General features: G+C 53.7%; 2 protein-coding genes across 5 annotated transcripts in view; both read right to left on the reverse strand.

Moving 5' to 3' along the window:
- Positions 1-1,271: 1,271 nt before the first annotated feature.
- On the reverse strand, positions 1,272-8,417 carry SF3A3 (splicing factor 3a subunit 3). Its single transcript, XM_061449847.1, has 17 exons — positions 8,260-8,417; positions 8,136-8,183; positions 7,976-8,028; positions 7,538-7,643; positions 7,085-7,157; positions 6,692-6,783; positions 6,307-6,389; positions 5,822-5,960; positions 5,418-5,486; positions 5,029-5,096; positions 4,566-4,673; positions 4,193-4,262; positions 3,395-3,559; positions 3,180-3,290; positions 2,672-2,762; positions 2,021-2,076; positions 1,272-1,402 (listed from the first exon to the last, which is right to left on the reverse strand). Exons 1-17 carry the CDS (start codon positions 8,353-8,355, stop codon positions 1,325-1,327), a joined length of 1,506 nt encoding a protein of 501 aa, XP_061305831.1. The 5' UTR covers positions 8,356-8,417; the 3' UTR covers positions 1,272-1,324.
- A 3,475-nt stretch (positions 8,418-11,892) lies between these two features.
- The window catches only part of FHL3 (four and a half LIM domains 3), a 28,367-nt gene continuing 17,167 nt past the window's right edge, over positions 11,893-23,092 (reverse strand). For 2 of the 4 annotated variants that reach the window (XM_061449852.1, XM_061449848.1), the window contains exons 2-6: positions 15,479-15,663; positions 15,226-15,400; positions 14,485-14,654; positions 14,159-14,345; positions 11,893-13,067 (exon numbers count right to left, since the gene is read on the reverse strand). In XM_061449852.1, coding sequence (XP_061305836.1) covers positions 12,916-13,067; positions 14,159-14,345; positions 14,485-14,654; positions 15,226-15,400; positions 15,479-15,634 — 840 coding nt within the window. In that variant the 5' untranslated portion in view covers positions 15,635-15,663 and the 3' untranslated portion in view covers positions 11,893-12,915. The remainder of the gene's footprint in view (positions 13,068-14,158; positions 14,346-14,484; positions 14,655-15,225; positions 15,401-15,478; positions 15,664-23,092) is intronic. The other 2 variants (XM_061449851.1, XM_061449849.1) reach the window with 1 other exon arrangement.

A 23,092-nucleotide genomic window follows, 5' to 3' on the forward strand; every position in this document is an offset into this window, starting at 1 on the left:
CAGGAGGTGGCTGAACAAGCGCAAAAGGGGCCTGGGAGGATGCCCCTGGGAGCCACGTGCTCCCGTTGGTGTGGTAACCCTGCACCAGAGCTCGCAGCCAACACATCAGCTGCCAGGAGCATGAAGCAGGTCCAGATGATGCTTGGCACCGTGCAGCAGTTAACTGATGCTCTGCAAATAAAGATGCGATCCAGCAGCAGCAGCCATCATGGGAGGATGAAGCTTTCACGGCTTCACTAAGGCTCTTCATTCCAAGCAAATAGAAGACAATGCAGGCTGGCATCTTTTAGCTTCCGAAGTGGGGCACCCACCACCCAGACAAGGTTTGGACCTTACTGAGCAGGGCACCACTCCAGCACAGCCCAACCCAGCTCAGAGCAGGCTTAGGAACAAACCCCCACCAGCCACAGCCTCATCCCAGGGGAGGGAAAGGGAAGAGCCCCCAGCACTGACTCACCCTGTCCGGCTGCTCCTCGAAGCTCCAACGCAGCGGGGAGAGCCTGCAGCCACTGCCAGCACTGGAGAGCCTCTGAGCACCACAGAAGCACCGGTCCCACAGGCTGCACCCTGGTGCCAGCAACCAGCTCCACCCCTGCCAACCACCCATCACCCAGGGGAAGTGCTTGTTACCTGGGACTCCTGGAGATGCCAAGGGCTCCGCAGAGACCACAGGGAAAGGGGGCTCATTTTGAAGCTAGAGATGTCACCACCCAGCTCTTTCCAGTCAGTAACAGTGCTGCAGAAGTGACCCCAAACTGCCCACCCAGCCCAACCTAAACCAAGCTCAGTGAATACCCTAAAAACATCCCAGTGGCCAAAGCTCCACAGGGAGGCAGCCTGAGGTAAAAGCAGCAAGAAGCCAAATGCATTTGTTTTGCAAAGGAGCCAGAAGAAAACCATAGGAATACAGCAAGACACAGGACAGTTACTCATGTCAGCACACAACGCCCGTGTGGGCTTTATAGAAAGTCAATTCTCATCACATATATTCCCATCAGCGTGGAAATAAGAGAGAACAAATTGCTTCTGACGACTCAAACTGTGTACAAAGCGTTTTAAAACCACCGCAACCAAAGCTCTTCCTCCCAGCATAAGAAAGGAAACAAAGCTCCTCAGCACTTTCTATGTTAAAATCGGTTTATTTTTTCATGTTTTGCTTTCTTTTAATATAAAACAACGTCACAAGTCTGCTTTTCACGTGGGGCTTACTAAAAGTGACCCTAGAAAGTATCCTTGGAATCTCTATTCATGCACATACAAAATCAGGGGCTGAAGAGTCATCTCCACTTGCTTTGCCGGGGTCAAATCCTTCATGTGGGAAAAGCTACAGCAGCCCCTGACGTTTCAGGTCTTCATAGGTCTTTTTATTCACCACGTTCCCACTGGAATCCTCGTATTCCTCCTAGGATGGAACCAATGGTTTAGAGACACCTGAGGCTGTGCTACAGCATTTAAAGTTCAGCTGCAGCCAAGAACCTCTCCACATGAAGGGATGCAGTGGATCTACCAGCAGGCCCCATGAGAAGAGCTTATCCTGAGGCAGAATGATTACAAGCTGTAGTACAGGCTGTTATTTCATAGAACCATAGAATGGTTTGGCTTGGAAGGGACCTTAAGCTCATCCAGTTCCAACCCCCCTGCCATGGGCAGGGATGCCTTCACTTGCCCTGCATACTGGTTTGAGATAGACTATAAGAAAAGGCACACTGCTCACAACAGCTCCTTCTCCTCACAAAACAAAGAGGACACTGGTACTGTAAAGCAGCAGCATATTAAAGGATTCTTCCACAAAGGGCTGAGCCTGTGCTCTCTGGACCACTCTCCAACATAACACAAGAGGCACTTTCCACACAGCACCACTACCAGGAGCTGTGCAATGAGCACAGTTCCTGCTGCTCTCTCCAGTGTGCAGGAGGCTCTTAGAGACTCATCTGACAGAACCAGAGGGTTCAGGGCAGGTAAGCTGGGGATCCCACACACACAGGACCAGACACATCCAAATGCCTCTGTCATGCCTCACCTCTGTGTCAGGCTGCCATCTCTCCGAAGCCTTCTGTTGTTTCAGCTTTGCCCACACTGTAAATACAAAAGTCATACAGGATCTGATGCCATTTCCCTTGAGAAACTGGTTTTTAATCAGGTCAAATACACAGAAGAGCTTTTTGCAGTCCAGGATATCTAATATCCATTACAAACTTTTCATTCTTGTGTATGGTTTACTGAAAGGCACAGAACCAAAGCAAGGCAGGCTTCAAAGGGAGCATTCAGGACGGGACACAAGATAAAGATCCAAAACCACTACTTCAGAGATACTGCTCCAAAGGTAATAATAGCTTTTTGGGAAATCAAGCCTTTAATTGGTTTCTTCTAGGCAAGAATTAATTTACCTCCAGGAACTACAACCTGTATTGGCTAACCTAAGTGAGGCAGGCTGAAGAAACAAGCTCTGCATGAGACAGAGGCAGCTCCCTCAATCCATCAGCACAGACGCATCGAGCTGTAATCACTGTCAGCCCTAAGGACTTGTGTAGGCTTGCAAAAGCTGCCTATAGGCTCTACCAGTTCCAAAGTATTTTTCTGGCTTCCCCAGGTCATCAGGGAAGGGCAAATCAGGCAAGAGCCAATAGAAGTGTTCACAGCACAAGCTCTCCGTTCTGCCATCAGTACTTACATGAGACCGCATCCTCAATCTGTGTGACGTTGGCAAAATGCGCAGTGTTGGGAATCCCCAGGCATCTCATTCCATGAGCATGTCGCCATTCCTGGGGGGAGGAGATGTAGGTCAGTGTCCCAGAGGGAATGCTGCTCCATTTGCAACGCCTCAGACTATAAAGACACACTAACAAGCACTATTAAAACACAAATCTAAACAGAGTCCTAAAAACCTCTGTTATTTTCCTCGCCTTTAGACAATCGACAGAGGCACTGTGCACAAACCAGACCTGGATGCAAGAATTAGGTGTTCAAACAAGAAGGAACTGGACAGAAACTGGCACAACAGATCCTAGTGCTACAATACAGCTACACGGTGTATAGTTCCAATCACAACCCTACAGCATCAGCCCAGACCCACATGTTAGCAGTGGAAAAAGGGCACCTGAGCACTCCACTGACTTACTATTTCTTACAAAGATTATCTGAACCTGGTATTGATGTTGCTGTAGCAGAGCATTACTCACTGCAAAGTGACGCTGGAAAGCCTTGGGCCCTCGGTAGGTGTAGTTACCACAGATCTCACAGTTGTAGTTGATGTTTAAACCATGTAATTTGTACAGCCAGTATGGGATTGGCTGGCAAGGGAAGAGAAATGGGGATTAGGTCAGATAGCAAGGCAGGTTCAAACAGCAGGACAGTGGGGGGACAGTGAGAGCTCCCGCTCTTCCAGCGCTGTTACCTTGCCATCCCAACCAAGAGGCAGGTTTTTAGGATTATAAATGATTTCATTTTCTTCATCTTCACTCTCACTCTCACTGATCTGCTCTTCCTCCTCCTCCTCCCTCTCCTCCCCTGTCCGTGCTTGCTTACGCTGCACGTTCTCATGGGTGAGGTGCCGCTGTTCCTAATGTAAGGAAAGAGAATTGTTCACAGCAACAAAGGAAGGGCACACTCTTGCAGCATGAAACACATCTTCAACGTACAGAGGGAGGGGAATGGAAAACCAGTATGAAACAGAGAAGTCTCATTTTACTAGCCCAACAACTGGAGTTTTTAGTATACTATTTCCTACTTACAAAGGACAGAAAACTCATACTACCACTGGCACTTCCAAGGGACAAGCTAACACCAGCAGCCACCCTGCTAAAAGCAATCACCCCGAACTGAAACAAGGAGTCAGGCAAGCATCGAGGCAGAACAAGTAAGGGTTTGCAATACCCTGTGTTTTGGACTTAAAATGGAAATGAACTACACTGATGTGGTTCTTAGAAGCAAAAAACACCCTCTGGGACAGACCCAAGACATGTCTGTTCCTAAAAGCCTGCAAAGTAATTATCTAATGGAAATATAAATGTAATTCATTATATTGTACTTACTGACAGAAAAAGCTACCTGCTAAAACACACTTTAAAACTGTGGATATGAAAAGAACTCTTCTTACTGCCTATGAAAGCACTGGGTACAGATGTGGATGACCTTTCAGTCACTGTTTGACAGCTCTGAAATAAAACCCTCAAAGACAGAATAAAATCCTTACCCCAAGAACTTCCACATACTCATAAATCTGAGCTTCCAGGAATGCGAGATCTTTATTTCTTTCAGTGTCTCTGGAAATAGATAAAGGACCTTAATGAAGCCCATTCTGGAACTGCCAACATCCTGTGTGCACCGAGTTCCTAAAGGCAAATTTGACTTGTATACAGCAAGAAAACAAACAGCAAATAGCTTATGGAAAGTAAACTGCACGCAAACTCAGCTCTGATATCTTCTCCTTGGGTCAGGACTATGTGATCCAACATAAAAAGCTTCTAACACTCCAAGAATCGATCCATCACAACCATACGACCGTGGTGTCTATAGAACACTTCTCATGCAAGTGAAGAGAACACCTCCAGCCTTTAAGAACTCACCTTTTGCTTCCTTTTGTCTTTGGATTCTTGGCAAACAAGGAAGGATCAAGTGCTTCAAGGGATTTGCCTTTAGTGCTAAAAAGTCTCTGGGCACGCTCTTCCAGAGTACTGTGGAGAAGCAGGGAGGAGATGAGCCCAAACCCCAGTTTTACATTCCCTGAGAACTATTTGTATTCGTGCCACAAAACTCTAAATGTTGCTTTTAAAAGATCATGAGATTCCCTATTATCTGTCTTCATTCTTTAAGCCAAATTCTTCCAACCAAGAGACTCCAGTATAGGATACTTTTCACCACAGTGAGTACATCACTGTATCCCCTGACTGGTTCTCCATGCTTTGTCTTTCAAACATCACTGAGGTAATTCTTGTACAACAGAGATGATAAATCAAGTATCCCATAAAGGAATGCAAGCCAGGAATACCTCAAAAAAGGAGAAGGAACTATAAAAAGACTGCAACTTACCCACCACATTTTAGTCCCAGGGCCAGTAAAGCTGATTTTAACCTGTCCAGTCCCAGAGAGGCCAATTCCTGTTCAGTTAAAATCACAAGAGAGGAGCCATTCACCAAACACAATATGCTTGTACATTCATTGTAACTCATTAGAAAACACAACAACCAATGAACAGCAGGAAAGGACTGCAAAGAGTGAGGAATGTGACAAATATGATCAGATCTTTCAAGTTACATTCCCCTAATAGGAGAAATTAAATCATCTGCATAATCCAGGTTTTATCCAGAGAGCACAGAGCCAAAGAAAAGCACAGCAAGTCAAGTTATGAAAAGGAATGAAATGATGAAGCTTCTACCTGCCCAAAACATAGCCCTAAGTGCAGAGCACTGAGCACTTACCTCCCAAGAGGAAAATGCTGAGAGATCCAGGTGGGCTCCAGCATGAGTGAGCGCACTGCTGGTCTCTTTCTGCCAACATAAAACACATGCAAGATCTTCACGACATCCTACAACACGACTTCATGCAACATTCCAACCTCAAGAAAAGCAATTATCTTCACAGATGCAAAATCTCCCACTAAACCAAGCAAGGGAACAATAGAAAATCTACAAAATAAGCAAAGCTTAAAAAGGTTTCAAACCAGTTACGTCGGGTTTCAACTTCAAAGTCGTATTAAGTTGCATCTTTGTGATACACAACCACCTTGCTCTTAGACTTAACCTCAGTGCTGACTTTACACGAGTGATTCACATTCAAGCTCTCACAGGTACAGCAGCATCCACAGTGCTCCGTGACTGCTCACCGGCCAGCCAGGGAACGTGCCATTTTCCCACTTCTTCTCAAACTCAGTCTGAATCTTCCCAAAAAGCTCATTCTGGTCCAGTAACGGTTTCACTCGATCCGTGTAATCCTGTAGGTACTCAAGCAGCATTTCAAGGTACCTGGCAGAGTAAGCACGAGCACAAGTCAGTATCAACCTCTAACATTTAACCACCTCTTTGGAAAGCAATCACCCTCTGCTGCTCCAAAGGGAGATCATCAAGAGAACGACACATGACTTATAGATGCAGCAGTTACAAGGGTAAAGCACGGTCCTTCCACAGGGTAGGACGTGGCTTTCCACAGTGCTGCACGTCCTTCTCAGGGCTCAGACTGAGTTACTACAGCTCAGTGACCCAGCTCACACGAGTTAAGGTTGACTGTGGATTATATTCTTAGCAACTATGCATTTAAGAAGCAAATTGCTTCTCATCAACTGTCATAAAAGAAGCAGGTAGGAAGGCTCACCTCTTATATTCAGCGTTTTTTCTCTCCTTGGGAATGTCGAAGAGTTGGTCAAACGTGGATAAGTAAGTGATATAATCCAATTTCTAAAAGGAAAAAGGTTGAGTCAGGCTTTTTACACATGCAGCCAGATTAACACCCAGTTTCCAGGTACCAGGCCAGAAGAAAAGCTCTAGTTCATGCCATCGTTCCGGACTGGAGAGGCCTGGGGTTCTCAGGGTGTTAACGCATTGCCCTACACAACTATCAGCACTCAGCAGCAGAAAACAGAAGCCATCATGACATTAACAACTGAGAGGCCAAGACAGCAGAGTCACAAAGCAGTACTCAGAACTGAGGTGCGCTCAAGGTGTATGTGGAACACAAAATGGCTTTGAAATGAACCTACCTCTGATGATTTCAGGTTGATGTACTTGAGATAACAATCATGCAGATCCAAGTATCGCCCGTACCCTTCCTCATCTGTGAACTCCACCAGATCTGTAGGGAAGATCATGAAAAGCTTTATCATGAGCTTCGTTTTCTCTCCTGATTGCACACATACTTTGGAACTTGAAAAGGATTAACCCTGGATGAATGTGTGCTTAAGGGATGTACGTTAATCAGACATCCTGTGTAAGCACATGAGAACACTCCTCAAGAGGAAGAACTTAAATGACAGAAGAGTTTCCAGAAGTCATTGAGTAAAAGGGAGGTGGAACTCTGAAGCGTGCAAACCACAGCAAACAACCCCCAAATAACACCACACTTCCACTGGCCCCATAGAAAACTACACACTTACTCTGAGCCTCTTCACTGGGGTTGTCTCTGGCCTTCAGCAGTTCCTCAAACTCCACTGACATTGGAACACAGATCTTCCAGGACAGGCAGAAGGCACAGAAGTCCCAGGATAAAACATACACAAAGCATCACAGGCTGCAAACAAGAACCTGCTCAAGGTGCCCAAAGCATTTCTTCACCGTTACTTTGGCACAGGCTGAAAAACCTCAGCAGCAAAGCGTGTCTGAGCACAGGGAGAACACATCAGCATCTCCTGTCTTCTACCCACCGCTCATCCAGCAGCTTACACTGCCCCTGAAGCACTGCCTACCCTTCCCCATCGTTCCTCCAGCAGCGTTTCGGTGCGCCCAGCATTAAGGCAATTAAAGCGGAAGGAAAAGCCTGCTGATTGCAGGGGTGAGGAAAAGGGAGCACAAACCCTAACCCTAACCCTAGGGCGCAGGGAACCACTCACCTCGTTCGGGTGCTTCCGATGGAACTCCTTGATTTGCTTCAGCCTGTTGTAGAACTCGGCGAATTCATTGGGCCCCGAAATGGCGCTGAGCTCCTCCTTCCGTAAGCTGTGAGCTCATGAACGAGGGGCAGGTTACGAGGGAAGGGGAACCACACTCACACTGACGCCGTCTTCTTCCAGCTCCAGTGCTGCCTTTCGATCCCCTCGCGAGCCTCCACAGCGACTCAGAGCCTCCCCATTACCCCACGGTGCCTGGGGCCAGCACGGACGTGGCCAACGTGCAGCCTGGGGCTCGCTCCAGCCCGTTCGGTGTCCAGACCTCGGGCCCTGCTCTCCCAGACCTCACACACTTCCAACGGGCTTTGAAGAGCCCCCCCCCCGGGTCCTTTACCCGCAGCAGCCGCTCCCCAGCAGGGGAGGCAGCCGGGCAGCACTCACCCGTCCTTGTCGTCGTACAAGTCCCTCAGGTTGCCGCTCACCTCCATGTACCTCTGAGAGACAAAAGCAAACCCAAACGATGCCGCCAGGGCCGGGCACAAAGCAGAGCTCGGCCCGGCCCCGGCAGAGCCCAGCCCGGTCCCGGTCCCGGTGCACTCACGTCCTGCATGGCCCGGGTCCGGTGGTCCGAGTTGATCTGGTCGCGGAGCTGAGGGCAGAGGAGGGGAGGGTGAGGGCGGGCAGGGGCAGGGGTCGGGGTCGTGGGGCCGCGGCCCCGCACGCACCGTGGACTTCTTGGTGAGCATCTCCTTGACCATGACGTCCATGAGCCGCTCCCGCTCCTCGTGGTACCGCCGCTGCTGCTCCAGGATCGTCTCCATCCTCCCGCACCCCACCGGAACTCCGCCGACTTCCTCTTCCTCTTCCGCTCCCGCCAGCGCAGCGCCGGAAGCTTCCGGCTGGGCCGCGTGGCCGCGGAAGGAGGTTCCGGCCGCGGGGCTGCGGGGATGGGGGGGGTCCGTGGTGCCCGCAGCGGTTCCCACCCCGCGCACTGCAGCAGGGGCCGGGCAGGGCTCGGGATGAAGCCCCCATGGGGTCCCCCTTGCCCACGGCCACCACTGACTGCAGGGGCGGTGACTGCAGCCCTGCCCTGGGCAGCCCGTTCCGATGCCTGAGCACCCTCTGGGGCAGGAATTGGTCCTCAGCTCCATCTAAACCTGCCCTGGTGCAGCTTGAGGCCGGTTCCTCTTGTCCCATCCCTTGTTCCTTGGGAGCAGAGCCCAGCCCCTCCTGGCTCCATCCTCCTGTCAGGCAGTTGTAGGGAGCCATCAGGTCCCCCCTGAGCCTTCTCTTCTCCAGACTGAACCCCCAGGTCCCTGACCCGTTCCCCATCACACTTGTGCCCCATTCCCTGCTCCAGCTCTCCCAGGGGTGGGTGCGCATCCAGGTGCTGGGAGCCAGCGCTGTGCAGCGACCCCGCGGGACCTCAGCCCCGCTCCACCGTGTGCCCAGCTCAGCGCCGGCACCCCCGGTACCCACAGCACACGGCGTTGTGGAGCGCCCCCTGCAGCCGGGTTGAGGCAAGGGCAGGGCAGGGAGCGGCACCCAGCGGGACTGACCCGGTCCTTCCTTCCCCTTGGATGTTCATTGCCCCCTTGAGCGCCGAGCAGAGGGCGCCGGCTGCACCGCCAGCGTTAACCTGAACCTCAGCAATGGATGAGCCATCCCTATGGCTCGAGCAGGAACGGGGAATGACCTCAAGACGAAAGCGACAAAGAACTGGGCTTAATTCTGGCAGACAAACGTGACCCTGCCCTGGGAACAGCCAATTCACTGCGGAGAGAACGGTACTGGAGGTACCGGTGTTGCCTTTAATCACCCTTTAGGCTGCCCCAAAGGACGGCAGCTCCTCCTCACGGATGCCTGTCTAAAAATAAAGAGGGAGATAAGATTCTGAACTTCGTGTTCTTCCCTTTCCCTTTGCGTGAAACCTCATCCCTGGAAAGGGAAGGAGCTGAAAGCCAGCAATGTCCCGTCGGCCCATAGGGCCTCTTTATTTGGGGCTGCTGGCATTAGGAGGGTCAAGGTGGAACAAGAGCAGCCCCTGCGTGACCTCCCTGCTCCTCACACTGTGCATGGTGCCCCTTGGTGCAGTTTGTGCTCACAGGAGGGACAGCACAGTTTTCCTGCAGGGAATCCTATGGGATGCTCCTTCCCCACCTCCTCAGGACCTTCACTATGGGACAAAGGGACAACCAAAAGAGACCTGGGGGATGCCTGCAGGGTCCGGCCTGGCTGTAACCACAGCCCTCTCTCCTGACTTGAGACAGAGGAGAGCCATTCACACTGGAGCACTGGCTCTCCCGCCAGCCTCCAGCCCAGCACCATCACCTGGAGGTGCTGGTCCATGCCGCTCCAGTCACCCGGAGGGATGCAGAGGTCCATGCTCCATGTGGGGAGCTCAGACAAGGCACGACAGGGACATAACCTGGCTGCTGCCCACACCTGTGTGCAGCCACGGCTGGAAACGGGGCAACCACCAGCAGGGAGCTGGAATCAGCCCTTCCTTCCCTCCTGCCCAGCCGCAGGCAGGAGCAGCTTTAACGCTGGGGCCCCTTTCTCCACCCCAGCCCTGGAGTCCCAGCGAGTCCCCCTGCTCCCTCCTCAGCCCAGCCCGTGCTCAATCCTCTTTTCCTGGCTGTTGCAGAGCCGCACTCTGGGAATCTCGGGGGATGTTTGTGCATGACATCACCCTCCCCCTCCTGTAAATCAGGCTCTGGGCCCTGCGCAGCCGTGACCCATTCATGACAGGGATAAAATCCAGATGTTCCAGGCCCCGTGCAGCTGGGGCATTTCCTTTTTTGGCTAAAAACGTGAGGCTCTTGAGGCTGCCTGAAAGAGGAGCCCGGGGGCCCTGTGTACAGGAACCCTTTGTGGTTAATCCCCGGGCCTGGCGCTGCAGGAACAAGGGCTTGCGGTGCTCCCGCTGCAGCGGGGCTGAGGCTGCTCATTCACCTTCTGAAGCCAAGCAAAACCGGGCGCAGGGCAGCCACAGCAGCAAAGCTCTTCCTTGAACAAACCCGTCTGCTGCCAGAGCAGGAGCCTCGGAAGGAGCCAGGAATGTGCCAGTGCCCTCGTTGCCCAGTGCGGCGCTGGAGCAGGAGCAGGAGCCGGTGCTGGGGGCCAGGGCAGGCAGGCCCAGAGGAAGCTGTGGCATCCGTTAGTAAATGTAAAGGAATCTGTGGAAAACGGTTTCAGATGTTAAGGAATCAACGGCTCCCCGGCGGCTGCAAGGGAGGAACGAGCAATGCACTGCCCCGGGGAAGGCTGCCAGGAGGAGAGCACCGTTATCCCCATGGAGGTTACAGCAACTTCCCCCCCAAACCTCCTCCCGAGAGCCGCCGGGGGAGTTCGTATGGCAGGGGGCAGGGAGCCTGTCTGCGCGGTGGGATGGGATTCCCTACCACAGCGATCCAGAGCAGCGCAGGAGGCTGAGCCTGACCCAGCAGCCAGCCTGGAGGCATTGGCCACGTCCTGCCCAGCAGCAGGCACCACGGACACACAGGAACCCACAGCGGGAAGAGGGAGCTGCTGCTTCCCTGCCATACCCCACAGGGCTGGTACTGAGGCTGGGCATGGCCTGGGGTAGGCATGAGCAATGGAGGGGGGGGGTCACCATCCCCAGTGCAGGGTAAGGGGTGAGGACAAGGCTGAGAGCTCTGCCCTGTGCCTGCTGCTTGAGAAACACATGAGAACAAGCATCACTAAAAGGGTTTATTATATAAAGCCATAGGAAATACACAGGAGGCTGAGGTTTAGGATACTTCCTTCTTGAGACTGCTCCAAGCTCCTCAGAATAGCAGACACACGAACTCTGATTTGCCTGCATCAAAGCTTTCAACCAAGGGTTCAACAAGGGTCTGAATACACAGTTAATAACACTTCAACATGCATAACATTTGAACGGGCTTTTCTGTTCCTAAATGAAGCCTGGGGAGGGGGGGGGGGGTCTTGCCCCTTCATCCTGCAGTTGGTTACAAAATGACAGATATTGATGACAAAAAGAGTACAAAAGGGAAAAACCCAGACACAAGAAGATGCTTTCAGGAAAGTACACGGTTGTCTAAGCAGGAAAGCAGGGTCAGCAGAAGTGCCCCAGCAAGACAGAAGCAAAAGGGATGCAGGGACAAGGCAGGCAGGAGCATCCCACTGAAGAGGGGGGGGTGTCTTAAGGGGCCCAGGGCCAGCTCAGCCTTGGGGCAAGGATGGCTCAAGATGTCCCATTTTGCAGTTAGGGCCAGCGCAGGGACTTGGGGGATGCAAAGGCTCAGGGCAGCCCAGGTGCCACCTCTGCTTTGGGACACAGCGATGCATGAGGGGAGCTGCTGCACTCTGCCCATCGCAGGGGGGACACAGCCCTGGCAGGCTGCCCCCCACATTCCCAGTCCCTCCCCTCCAGTGCTCCCACCGAGCACAGCCACAGCCCCACAAAGGTCTGCAGCGTTACCTGTGCTGCTGGTGGCGGGCTCAGCAAGGGGATCCCCGTCCCATGGCAGGGATGGAGCAGGGATAAAGCCCGCAGTGCTCTCAGCCTTCAGCACACCCTTCTCCAGGGCCCAGCCAGGCACATCTCGGGGGGCTGCCCCATGCACTGGAGCTCAGGCACTGCAGAGGCAGCCCTGGGAGATCCCGGCACAGATGGGAACGGGCAGGGAGGAGATGGGGCTGAACACCCTGTACCTGTGAGCGATCCCAGCTCCTCGTCCACACCTGAGAGCACCCCCATGGAGCAGAGCAAAGGGTCTGGCCTGCAGTGAGGTGGCTCCAGCAATCCGGAGCTGGCTCCCATCTGGCAGGACACATGCTCATCTCCTGGCCACGCTCCAGCCTGGTGTCCCCCTAAGCTCCCTTCACAGCATGCCCTTCATGCCCAGGTCACCACACGTAAGCCATCCACGCTGCAGGCCAGCAAGGCCAAGCTGCACGGACCAGGAGCTGCTGCCTTGTATCACACAGAGCGAGGGAAGCACGTGGGGAAAAGAGAGAAGTCAGCAGCGTGCCAGGGGAGCAAATCCATGCTGCCAGCCTGCAGATCCAGCAGCCCAACGCTGAAGCTGCTGCTGCCCTTTGCTCAGCTGGGGCCTTGGGCTCAGCTTGTGCCTGGTCAGACAGGAAGCAAAAGGAAAGAGTAAATAATGGAAGGGGGGGGGGATCTTGAAGCTCCTTTTTCAACTTTATTGAGCTCTGGCTCTGCACAGAGCCATAGCATAGCGTACTCTAGCCTTCAGGAGGGGCACAGGAACCCCCTGAACACACCGTGATTCGGGGTCAGCCCCCATCTCCTGTGCCTTGTGCCCTGCCCCTGCAGTGGTGGTGGGGTGGTCTGGCACAAAGACCCCGAAGAATAGAGAAGGCCCCTGCCCCACGGTGTCCTCGGAGGCTCATAGGTCGCTGCTGCAGTCGCGGCACAGGATCTCGTCGTTGTCAGGGATGAAGCCTTTCCCCACCAGCGAGGTGTTGCAGCGGGCACAGTTAAAGCAATTGTGGTGCCAGTGACGGTCCTCAAAGGAGACGTATTTACCACCACCAAAGCCTGCAGGAGGGGCAGAGAGCAGTGTTAGAACCCCTGGGGATGAGCTTCCCACACAGAGCGAGCCTTTGCCTGCTTCTCTCCGAGTCAGGTCTTCCCCCGCAGTGCTGCACCCACTGTGCTGGCACCCAAACCACCCCAGTGTCAAATACACCTGAAACACAACCAGCGCTCCTGGAGGGGAGAAGAGGACCTTGCAAGCACAGGGAACTCCCAGGAAGAGCTCTGCTGCCACCAGCCCCGGCAGAGGCTCTGTGGCAGCTTCCTCCCTCCTCCAGCAGGGGCTGGACTTGTGGGCTCTGACCCCCTTCTCCCAGGCACTGGGGCAAACCGATAAGGGCCAGACGGGAAGCGATGTGCCCAGGAGCTGCCGGGTCCTGAGCCGGAGTCATCCTCTGAGTCACCAGCTGATGAATGCCTTTGCCTGCCTGCCCAAGCAGCAAGAGACAGGAGCTGCAGAGGGAAAGGTCAAGTGGAGGAGAAGAGGAAGGAGGCCAGACTCTCCTAAGGGTTTCTGCAGAAGAGGACCCTCTGCTTCCCCTGTCATAGGCAGGTACAACAGGTCCAGGCTTGCTGCCCCCGCTAGGGCTGGAAGTCTCTGGCTTTCCATGTCTATGAGCAATCTTTCCACAGGGCATGGCAACTAGCCTCAAACAAGGAGAGCTGGAAACACAAGATCACGCTGAAGAGAGGTCATTTTGGGAGCCTTTAACCCTGGGCAGAAGGAATTCCTCCCAAGGGGCACAGTTAACCACTTTGGAAGATGCAGATAAAGGGACAGAAGTGATCACAGGACCATTGCAACAAAGAGATTCTCTCTCGTGGGGCTCCTCAGAAGGTGGCTCCAGCTGTTTCTGTGGGGGATATGCCTCAGGGCGCTTTGCACTCCCCAGCATTTGTCCCTGGGAGGCTTAAAGTGCCTGGAGACCTTTGAGCAAGGCTGCATGGTGGAGACGTGTACAAGCATCATATGGACGTGGGTGACACGTGCACACAAGAGGGTGCACCCAGAGAAGTCACCACCTGTCAGATGGCCTGAAACAGGGCAGGTAGGTCATGCAGAAATGCCCTGTCCCCAGAGCTGCTCTGCTCACCTGTGATGGGCTTTGTGCAGGCACTGCACTTCTTGGCATAGAGGTTCCCAAAGCACTTGATGCAGTAGGGGTTGTCATCCTGGGAGGTGAACTGCTGGCCAGCCAGGGGGGTCTTGCAGCCTGTGCAGACGAAACACTCCTTGTGCCACGGCTCATCCCGGTAAGTCACTCCTCCCTTGGTCAGGGTCTGCAGGAAGGGAGCACACACTGGTGACACATGGGGGTGCTGGAGCCTGAACCCTTCTCTGGTGAGGCTCAGACAGGAGTAGGGAACATATCCCTAGATCCAAGAACTCGAGGGCTACGGGCTGTCGGGTCCCACATACCTTTTTGCACCGAGTGCAGCGAGGAGCAAACTTGCTCTCATAACAGGGCACACAGTAATAATCCTTCTTGTCTGGGATGAAGGAGCGTGACCCGATGGGCTGCTGGCAGCTGCTGCATATGAAGCAATGCTCATGCCAGGTTTGTCCGTTGTACTCCAGCTTACGGGATCCTGCGGAGAGAGTTCACGGTGACAGGAGGGAGCAGCACTTGCACACACATGGGCGCTGTGAAGTGGCCCTGCACACCCAGCTCTGTGCCTGCCCGCCCTGTGGCAGCACAGGACCGCAGGCAGCTGCACAGGGACACCCTGCCCGCCCCACAGCCCCGAGGGGAGGGCTGCAGGAACATGCCCCTAGCACCAGCACACAGGCCAAGGCAGACGCCTGTTGTAACCTATATGTGAAGATGGTGCCAGAATGGCCAAGCAAAGACACGCTTTTGCCTCGGGCCACCTCCAGAGACGCTCACACACCTTCAGTCATTCCTTCTCTCCTCGTCAGCACACACCAGGAAATGCCCAGGAAACCCTTTGTTATCTCCCCCCCCCAGCTCACTTCCTCATGGAAACAGAGCAGCAGCCACAAAGGGCTGCCGTGGTGATCGCAGCTGGGCAGACAAGCAAAGTGCCAAGGGAACAGAAATTCATCTCTCTCCCTTGCTGCCCCACTGTTGGACCCCCCCAGCCCCACCGCTGCTGGGACCAGGAACCAACTGCAGTGCCAGGCTCTGCCTGCTCCTACCTGGCATGACTGTCTTCTCGCAGGCAATGCACTTGGAGGAGAACTCGCTGCAGTAGCAGTCGTTGCACAGCAGCTCCTCTCCTTGGCAGGTGAAGGGCTCATCAGCCAGGGAGCGGTCGCAGCGGAAGCAGCGGAAGCAGTGCTCGTGGTAATGGCGATCCTCATAGTACAGCTCCTGCGGAGGAGAGCGGAGGTGAGGAGGGGACCCATCACCCGGGGACCACCCTGCCCAGCCCCGGGGTCCCCCACTCACTCTGCAGTCGTGGCCGATCAGCTCTTTGCACTCGTCGCAGGTGTTGGCGAAGTGGGCATCGTAGCAGGGGATGCAGTAGGGGCCGTTGTCCATCTGGATGTACTTGCGCCCATACAAGGACTCCTTGCAGTTGTCGCAGTCAAAGCACTCTGTCATGGTGCCAGTCTGAGGGCCTCCTTCACCTGCTAAGAGATCAGCATTGATGCTGGGTCACTATCAGCTTACGCTGCCCGAGATGTCCCTGCACAGCCCTGCCATCTCCAGAGGACAAGGACCATGAACCCCTGCACGGAGCCAACACCAGGACAGGCCCCAGCCCCGAGCTGCTGCTCCTGCGCACAATCAGGGCCTGGGATGAGCCTTGCTTTAGGTTTATAATCAAGTTCAATACTTGGAGCACCGCTCAGAGAAACCTTGACACATGAGCATGCAGCCAGAAGACAGCTCCTCACTGTCTGCCTCCTTGCTGGGAAGCACAGTGTAAATGAGGACCAAAAGAGACAATGTTCGTGCATTGAAAGCTTTAGGTTTGGCACTGAAAACAGGACCATGCACACGCTGTGTGGGTGCACATCCACTGTCACATCCGAGAGCCAGCCACCTGCAGGGAGACCTGCTTACCAAGACACCAGCATGGCCCTGGACCAACAGCAAGATTCCTTCTGCCAGCCCGGGAGCTGATGCTCTGCCCCATGGGGCTGTCAGGAATTCCAGTTCTGGAGCTTCTCCAGGACTTTCAAGCAGCTGCTCCACAGGGGAGCAGGAAGCAGGCACCCCACAGGGCTGTGCCCAGCTATCCCAGCAAACTGCTTTGCACACGTTGCTCCATCTACAACCACTCCTCAAGGGGAAAGCGCTCAGGAGGACGGGTGGTTTACGAGCAGCAGAGGTGCTGCGTGCAGATCAGACCTCGCTCCTTGCCCCTGGTCTCCCTCCGAGACAAGAGGTTTGAGGAACTACTTCACTTCCTTCGGAGCACGAGCTCCAGAACAAGAGGATCTTCCTCCTGTTTGCTTTAGCCTGGTTATTCCTAAATATGGAGTTTTCCACTTGCAAAATCACACCCTGCTTTAACACAGGTCGCTGTCAAGTGCAGACAAGCCCGTGGAATTACATCGGAGCCATCAGCAGCAGAGTGCCACACGCTGCAGTTTTCTTCGTGAACCCACCCACTTCAGAAAGAGCTGCTATGGCTCAACCTAGCATTTAATGGCACACCAAGCTCATGGCCAAGCCTCCCCGGCCATCTCCCTTAGGCTGGGAGGCAGCCTCCGGGACAGAAGCCGATCCAGACAGCTCTGACTCACGGCCGCCGGCTCCCCAGGGCTATTCTTGGTCAAGCCACACAGCTCCCAGCTGTTGTCAAGCCTGGTATGTGCTGATAGGCCTGGTGGTGAATAAATCCAGTGTTCCCACAGGGCTACGTGACCAACGGAGGGGGAACAAAGTCCCTTTTCAGACACTGGGGACCCAGCTGCCGCCCGCCCCGTGCCCCGCAGCGTGGCATGCTGCTGCGCGTGGCTGCGGCTGCAGGAGCAGCTCCGTGCCGTGCCCCTGCGAGCAGCGTGCCCTTGGGGCCATGGCTCCACCGCCAGTGCCCCCAAGCAGCAGCCCCAGGCTGTTGCCAGCTGATGGGTGCCAAACTGGCCCCGCTGCCCGGCTCTGCCCTCCCTCTTGGGCATCCCATGAGGTGCTGAGCCCACCGGGCTGCAGCCTCCATGCTCCCTGAGCAGCCTGCGTGGCTCCTGGCCACTTCTCACCCACCTCTGCCACCCCACTTGCCTTCACTCCCTGAAGCTGCCTGGGACCTTTCTCCCTGGCAAAGAATGGAAATCAAATTAATAACCCTCCTCCTCCTCAGCCCTGCTGAAGGGAACTTTCCAAGGTGTGTCTGTAATAAAAGGGCTCTAATGAGCACTCCTACCCTGGGAGCGACGGTACCGCCGGAGTTGGGAGCTGCCGTGTTTGCTCAATGGGCTGTGCTTTATCTCCGTGGTCCTGGAACAGGGGGTCAGAGGACGTGAGAAAACACAAGGGAAGGCAAAATAACTTCAGTGGAGCAGGCTTGGATTTTCCTGGTGACACGGACTCAGCCTCCTGTGCCTGACACCGTCCATCCATGAGTGTCGGGCCCCAAGCTCAAACCAAGGGACAGCACTTCCCTGTGTCACACGGATGGGAGGTGAGCAGATAAACCCAGCCAGTGCTGAACCACAAACCGCCCTGATGAGGCAGGGGCTGTGCCCAGCTCCACGTGCACCCTTGGAACCCAGTGCCAGCACACACAGGAACCCTACAGGTGGGAGCACCAGCTCCACAGCGAGTGCTCAGGACCTGCTCTCCCAGTGCAGCTGAGCTGTCACCATCATCAAGCCCAGGATTAAAAGTGACAGGACAGGAACACTTCAATCCCAAATGCTGTCACCCAGGCTCCTGGCAGTGCCAGGACTCATCTCCTCCACCACCACCAAGGGCCGCTGGCACTCCTGAGCCCACCGATGCTCTCCACCAGCACTCACCGGCCATACCGGAGGTCCCTCGCAGGATGCACGACACAGAGGAAGCGAAAACCATACGACAACGTGGAAGACTCTTGCTCACCCCCACTTGGAGCAGTTTCTCCCCCAAATCTACCTATACCTGCTGCATGCTGTGCGAGCCAAGCTCCTGCTCTCAGGCTCTGGAGTCAGAGCCCCTGGCTGATGCAGAGCAAGCCCCAAGAGCATGACGTGGCCGAGACTGCTGTGAGAGTGGATGGGATCAGACTCCAGGATGCCTCTTCCACAGAAGAAACGGAACAGCCCCAGGAAGTTTGCTCGGGGTTATTTGTACTAGATAAGCTGTTTGCTCTCTTTGTTCTGGTCTCCCATGCAGTGCTGGGCAGGGGTGTCAAAGGCCTGTGCAGTGCCAAAGCAAACTCTGCATCTTCGCACACCCCCACCAGGACACAGCAGTGCTTGAGACCAAGTTCATGGACAAGAGGGAGGTGGGACAAAAGAAATGGGAATAAAAGAAAGAGTACAAAAGCCCCCAGTTCTTACTGTGATTGTGGTGAGGAACCTGGAAATTGTCTCCACTGGTGAAGAAATGCATTCACAACCCCCTTTACTGAGGCTCAGATTGAGAAGTCACAATACAGGCAGTTACTATGTGCTAATTCACATGTGCTCATCCCACTTTGCAGTCTGCCCTGCCCTGTAAACATTAGCTGGGATCAAGGGTGACGTAAGCAACGCCTTCAAATACTAAGCAAGGTGTTGCCCTGAAATGATGGGATTCCAGTTGCTAAGAGAGCCTTTGCTTGCCCATTACTGCATGGCTGCGGTCCCTGTGGGGCAAGGAGCGAAGCAGGTCCCTCATACATGGGGACGATGGAGCTGGGTGTGGGGTATTCTCCCAGCTGTCTGAGGGCAAAAATAAACAACAGATATATGCCTGCCAGCTGCCTAGCCTTTCCCTTTGACAGATATAGCTGTGCTCATGGAAGAAAGGAAGTCCAGTTCCTCTCCTGTGCCCATGAACAGCTTTGGGAACAAGAGGCCCTCTCACAAACAACATTTAAAGTGCTCCAGGATGCAAATCTGATCAGTCTGGAACAGAGCTCAGAATAGCTTCATGTATGGGGAAAGGTCAGCAATTTGTCAAGGACACCCAGCCCAGTCCACTTTCTAATTAGAGAGTAACATGCACCTAACACCACCCTGGTGTCACTGTCCACAGCAACACAGCAGGTGGCTTAGCAACAGCCCCAGGAGATGAATACATTCATTTTAGTGTCCATAAACTGGGGAGCTATTATGCAAGGGAAGCAACACAGAGTGTCCAGGGCCAGGCTTTCTGCTGCACGCAGTCACCGAAGGGTTTCACCTCCCTTTTGAGATGATTCCTGCTGCAGGGAACTCCTCCAGGGAGAGGTCTCATGTACATGGTGAACCTGCAACCCTGGGCAGCTTCACACCAGGTTGGGGTTTGTTGTCAGGTCACAGCCAGCTGCTCCACCAAGTGATCCTAGAGCAGCCCATAAGGCTATTCCTAGGGAAACACTAAATCTTCCCAGGACACAGGAACAGACCTGCCTTTAGCTGTTGGGTTCCTGCCTTTAGCTGTTGGGTTCCTGCCTGTTCTCTTCCCTGGGTTGCTCTGAGCCCTGCTTGTGCAGTTGTAGCTCACACCTAAACAGAAGAGACAGCACAACCTTGCTGGGACAGGCGAGTATTCCCCATGTAAGGATGAAATCGCCCAGGGCCAAGGCTTTGGAAGATGGTCCTCAACACGCTCCAAGGTCAGAGGAGGAGGAGAACGCTTTTTGTTCCCGTTGCCTTTCCAGAACCATTATGGGTCCTGGAATCTGCGTGAAATTGTTTGTGCCTGCCTCTGACCCTAAAAGGGAAACCAGCTGCTTGCCCTGAGGAGCAGCTCCAGCCCCTCTGTTCCACTGGGAACGTTTTTAGTCCTGACACTGCTCCTGCGGATCTGCTCAGGGTCACTGCACACCCCAGCCCAGGCTCTCCAGGGTGGTGGGGACCAGCTCCATAGGGCACGATGCACCTCCTCATGCTGCTGCCTCTCTCTGTGCTCTCTTGCTCTGCTCCCAAACCCACAAGCACAGCTGTAGACCTGGCACGGTGGGAACAACATCCCCCATCTGCTGTTAAAGGAGATCCTGCTTTCAGGTGAGAGGCTGGAGGCAGCTTGCCAGAAAGGTGCTGAGTGTTTCATCAGCGCAGCCCAGCCTGCACAGAGCACCCTCAGGAGCAGTGTTGCATCAAGCCTTCACCCGCCTGCTTGGAGCACCACTGAGTCACTTCCTGCCCTTGGATCTCACCTTGGATCCATCTTCCAGCACTGAGCCTCCCCATGGACAGCTCGGAAATCTCAAGGATGAAGGGCTGCTCTCGAGGGGTAAAGTCCTTACAAGGACCATGGGCCTCACCCATGGGCAGCTCCCCCATCCCCAGCACAGCAGGAGGATGCTGGAGGTCGTTTCTCCAACACACAGGGAAGATTTGGTTCGTACAGGCGGAGGAGGAGACAAATGAATCAGCTGCAGCACTGGGATGCTGTGCTTGTGCATGCACCAAGCTTGCACCACAGTTGTTTGCCCAAGCACGGGCAAACCAACCTCCTGCCCAGGCTGCTCTGGGCTCTGCAACAGATTTAGTGAAATGCCTGGCACAGTTGTAAGGAAACACCCTGCATTTCCAATGAAATCAGTGCTGTCCAAATCACCCTGGTCAGCAAAGCAGGCAGGCTCCTGAAAATGCCCACGACATGGAGAGGAACAAGTAGCAGAAACTGTTCAAGCCTCTGGTAAGTTACAAGGAAGACCTAGGTTGTTGCACGAGTTTAACACAGCCTTAGGATGGCAAATTGAGGGTTTCCTAACATTCAGAAGGGACCTCTGAGGTTTCCTCTAACCAAAGAGCAAAACCGCATCACGTGGACTCCTCCCGACTGCTCTGCAGACAGACCGTGATGAGTGCTAAAATCACAACTGTCCCTCAAATGTCTGCTCTTCCCCTTAAACCAACAAAGCCTCACCTGCCTGCAGCACCCAGCCTGCCCAGAGGCGCTGCAGGAAGCGCTGCACTGTTTGCACAGGCTCAGACATCACACCCGCTCCAAGGCGAGCAACGGCAAACGGCCACGGCAAGGCTGAGCAGTGCCTTCACAGGCAGAGGGTTCCAGGAGGTGCTGCGAAGGGCAGGTACACAGAGCCCAGTCCTGCCCCAAAGCAGCTTCCTGCGGGGAGGAGAGGCTGAGGAATGAGGTTACAAGTGCAGTGAGGAACACCCCATAGAGACAAAGGCCAGCTCTGGTAAATGCAGCACGAGGTGCCCTCTGCCTCAGAAAACAGGCTGAGACACAGGGTGAGAGGCAGGAAGCATCTTTATCACTTTATCCATTAGTGACATGCTGATGTTTATTTGCTATATCAGCACTATTCTACAGAGGAGGAGGTGATGGGATGCATCTTCAGGAGGCCAGGCTTGCTTTCACACTGCCCTGGAAACCAGCAGTGCTGATCCTGGGAGGAAAATGACCACTGCTCTAAGACTCCAAAGATCTGCGAAGCAGCAAGGATTTTAAGGTTTAACTTCCTGAATTACCAGAAATGATTGGCCACATCTCTCAGAAAGGCCAAAAACAGGAGACCATACGCAGAGTCAGCACACTGCACAAGGAAGTAGTTTTGGCCTTGATGTGCATACAGACTCCACTAGATATGGTCTGCAAGAAATCTTGACATGGACGAGAGGCTGTCTGGAAGCCCAAAACTCTGCGGTGGTTTCAAAACACCAAGGAGTTCATAGACCTTTTTCCTCTAAATCCTTCATTCTGGCTCCCAAGATAAGGGAACGTGACCCAAAAGTTTTCCTATGTGAAAGGAAAACCTGCTGTGAATAAGTCAGGCTCTCACAAGGCAGCATCCCCATACAAGGTAATAGGACAAAGCCCGAAGCAGTATTTGCGCACACTGGGACTTTTGTCCCTTCTCTACCCTTTAAAGAAAGAATCTCATTTTAATGAGGCCACAGTTGCAGGGGAATCCAATTTTCCATGCTACAGTGGAAAACCAGGCGCGTTTGCCCATCTGAGAGTCAAATTGTAGCTTCCTGTGGCCAAGACCTTGCTTTTTTTTGCTTTTCAGCTGCTTTTGTCCCTTTCCTCCTCAGATCTGCCCTGTCCGAGCAGGTCCCCTGCATCCAGCTGTGAGCTGAAGCATCTGCACAGGGAGCATGAAGATGAGTGCTTTGGAGGAAGAGAAACAGACCTGTTCAAACAGCAGCAGTGAGAAATGCCAGGCTTCCCAGGGGTGCTGGTCACCTTCCAATATCCCAACCAAGGGACAGCAGAGTGCAGGCTCATAAGGAGAAAGGCAACAGTAATTCCAGGCCTCCCTTTAGACTTATTTTCTTTAGGGAAAGTTAATCCTACTAGAGTTAAAGAAAGAAGCTTAAGAGCCCCTTCTATGCACCCATAAAATGAAAAGCTCTGCCCAGGAGGAGAGGATGCAATGATTTAAGCGTTAAAAGTCATTACTAAAGGCAAGGGGTAATGAACTATTTCAGGTTCTGAACAAAATCCTCCCTCTACAGAGAGCAGCTTGGACCAAGGGTGGCACCAACAGCAGCGGAGCGGTTGGGCCGCATTCAGAACAAGCAGCCTGTGCCATTCTGCTGACATCAAAACTGAATGTTTGCTCAAGAGATCAGCTGTTAATCTCCTTCTAAATGTATACAGAGCAAGCAAATTCTGCACGCTCAACAGGAAGTCTGGAATTGAAACCATTTGGGCAGTTCGGACCTGTCGGGACTCAAACAGACCACTGAGCTGAAGGAAGAAGTGCAAGAGGAGTAAGGTACGGACGCATCAGAAGCTTCTCCCAGCCAAATGAAGTCCTTTTTAGGGATGGTTAAGGAACCTCTGGCTTAAAAATGTGCCAGAAGAGATTCTGGCCAGTGTCTGAAGAGGCTGGGGAAGAAAGAGAGACCTCCTGCCCCAAGCTCCATATCACAGGTACTTTCCCCTGCCACATGCAATGCTGGCCAAGCAGGAGCCTGCTGCCAGCAGCAGCTTACACAATGCAAACCTGCTAGTGAAGCTCATCAC

This window comes from Pezoporus flaviventris, unplaced genomic scaffold, assembly GCF_033815535.1.
Source record: "Pezoporus flaviventris isolate CSIRO_AGI_PZ_B2104156 unplaced genomic scaffold, CSIRO_AGI_Pfla_v1 ptg000008l, whole genome shotgun sequence".
Classification (NCBI taxonomy): Eukaryota; Metazoa; Chordata; class Aves; order Psittaciformes; family Psittacidae; genus Pezoporus; species Pezoporus flaviventris.

Coding starts and splice junctions, on each gene's coding strand:
- SF3A3 (XM_061449847.1), bottom strand. CDS start 8,355: ATGGAGACGATCCTGGAGCAGCAGCGGCGGTACCACGAGGAGCGGGAG. Junction 7,158..7,537: donor ATCGGAAGCACCCGAACGAG/GTGAGTGGTTCC, acceptor CTGTCCTGGAAG/ATCTGTGTTCCAATGTCAGT. Junction 1,403..2,020: donor GATGGCAGCCTGACACAGAG/GTGAGGCATGAC, acceptor GTTCCATCCTAG/GAGGAATACGAGGATTCCAG.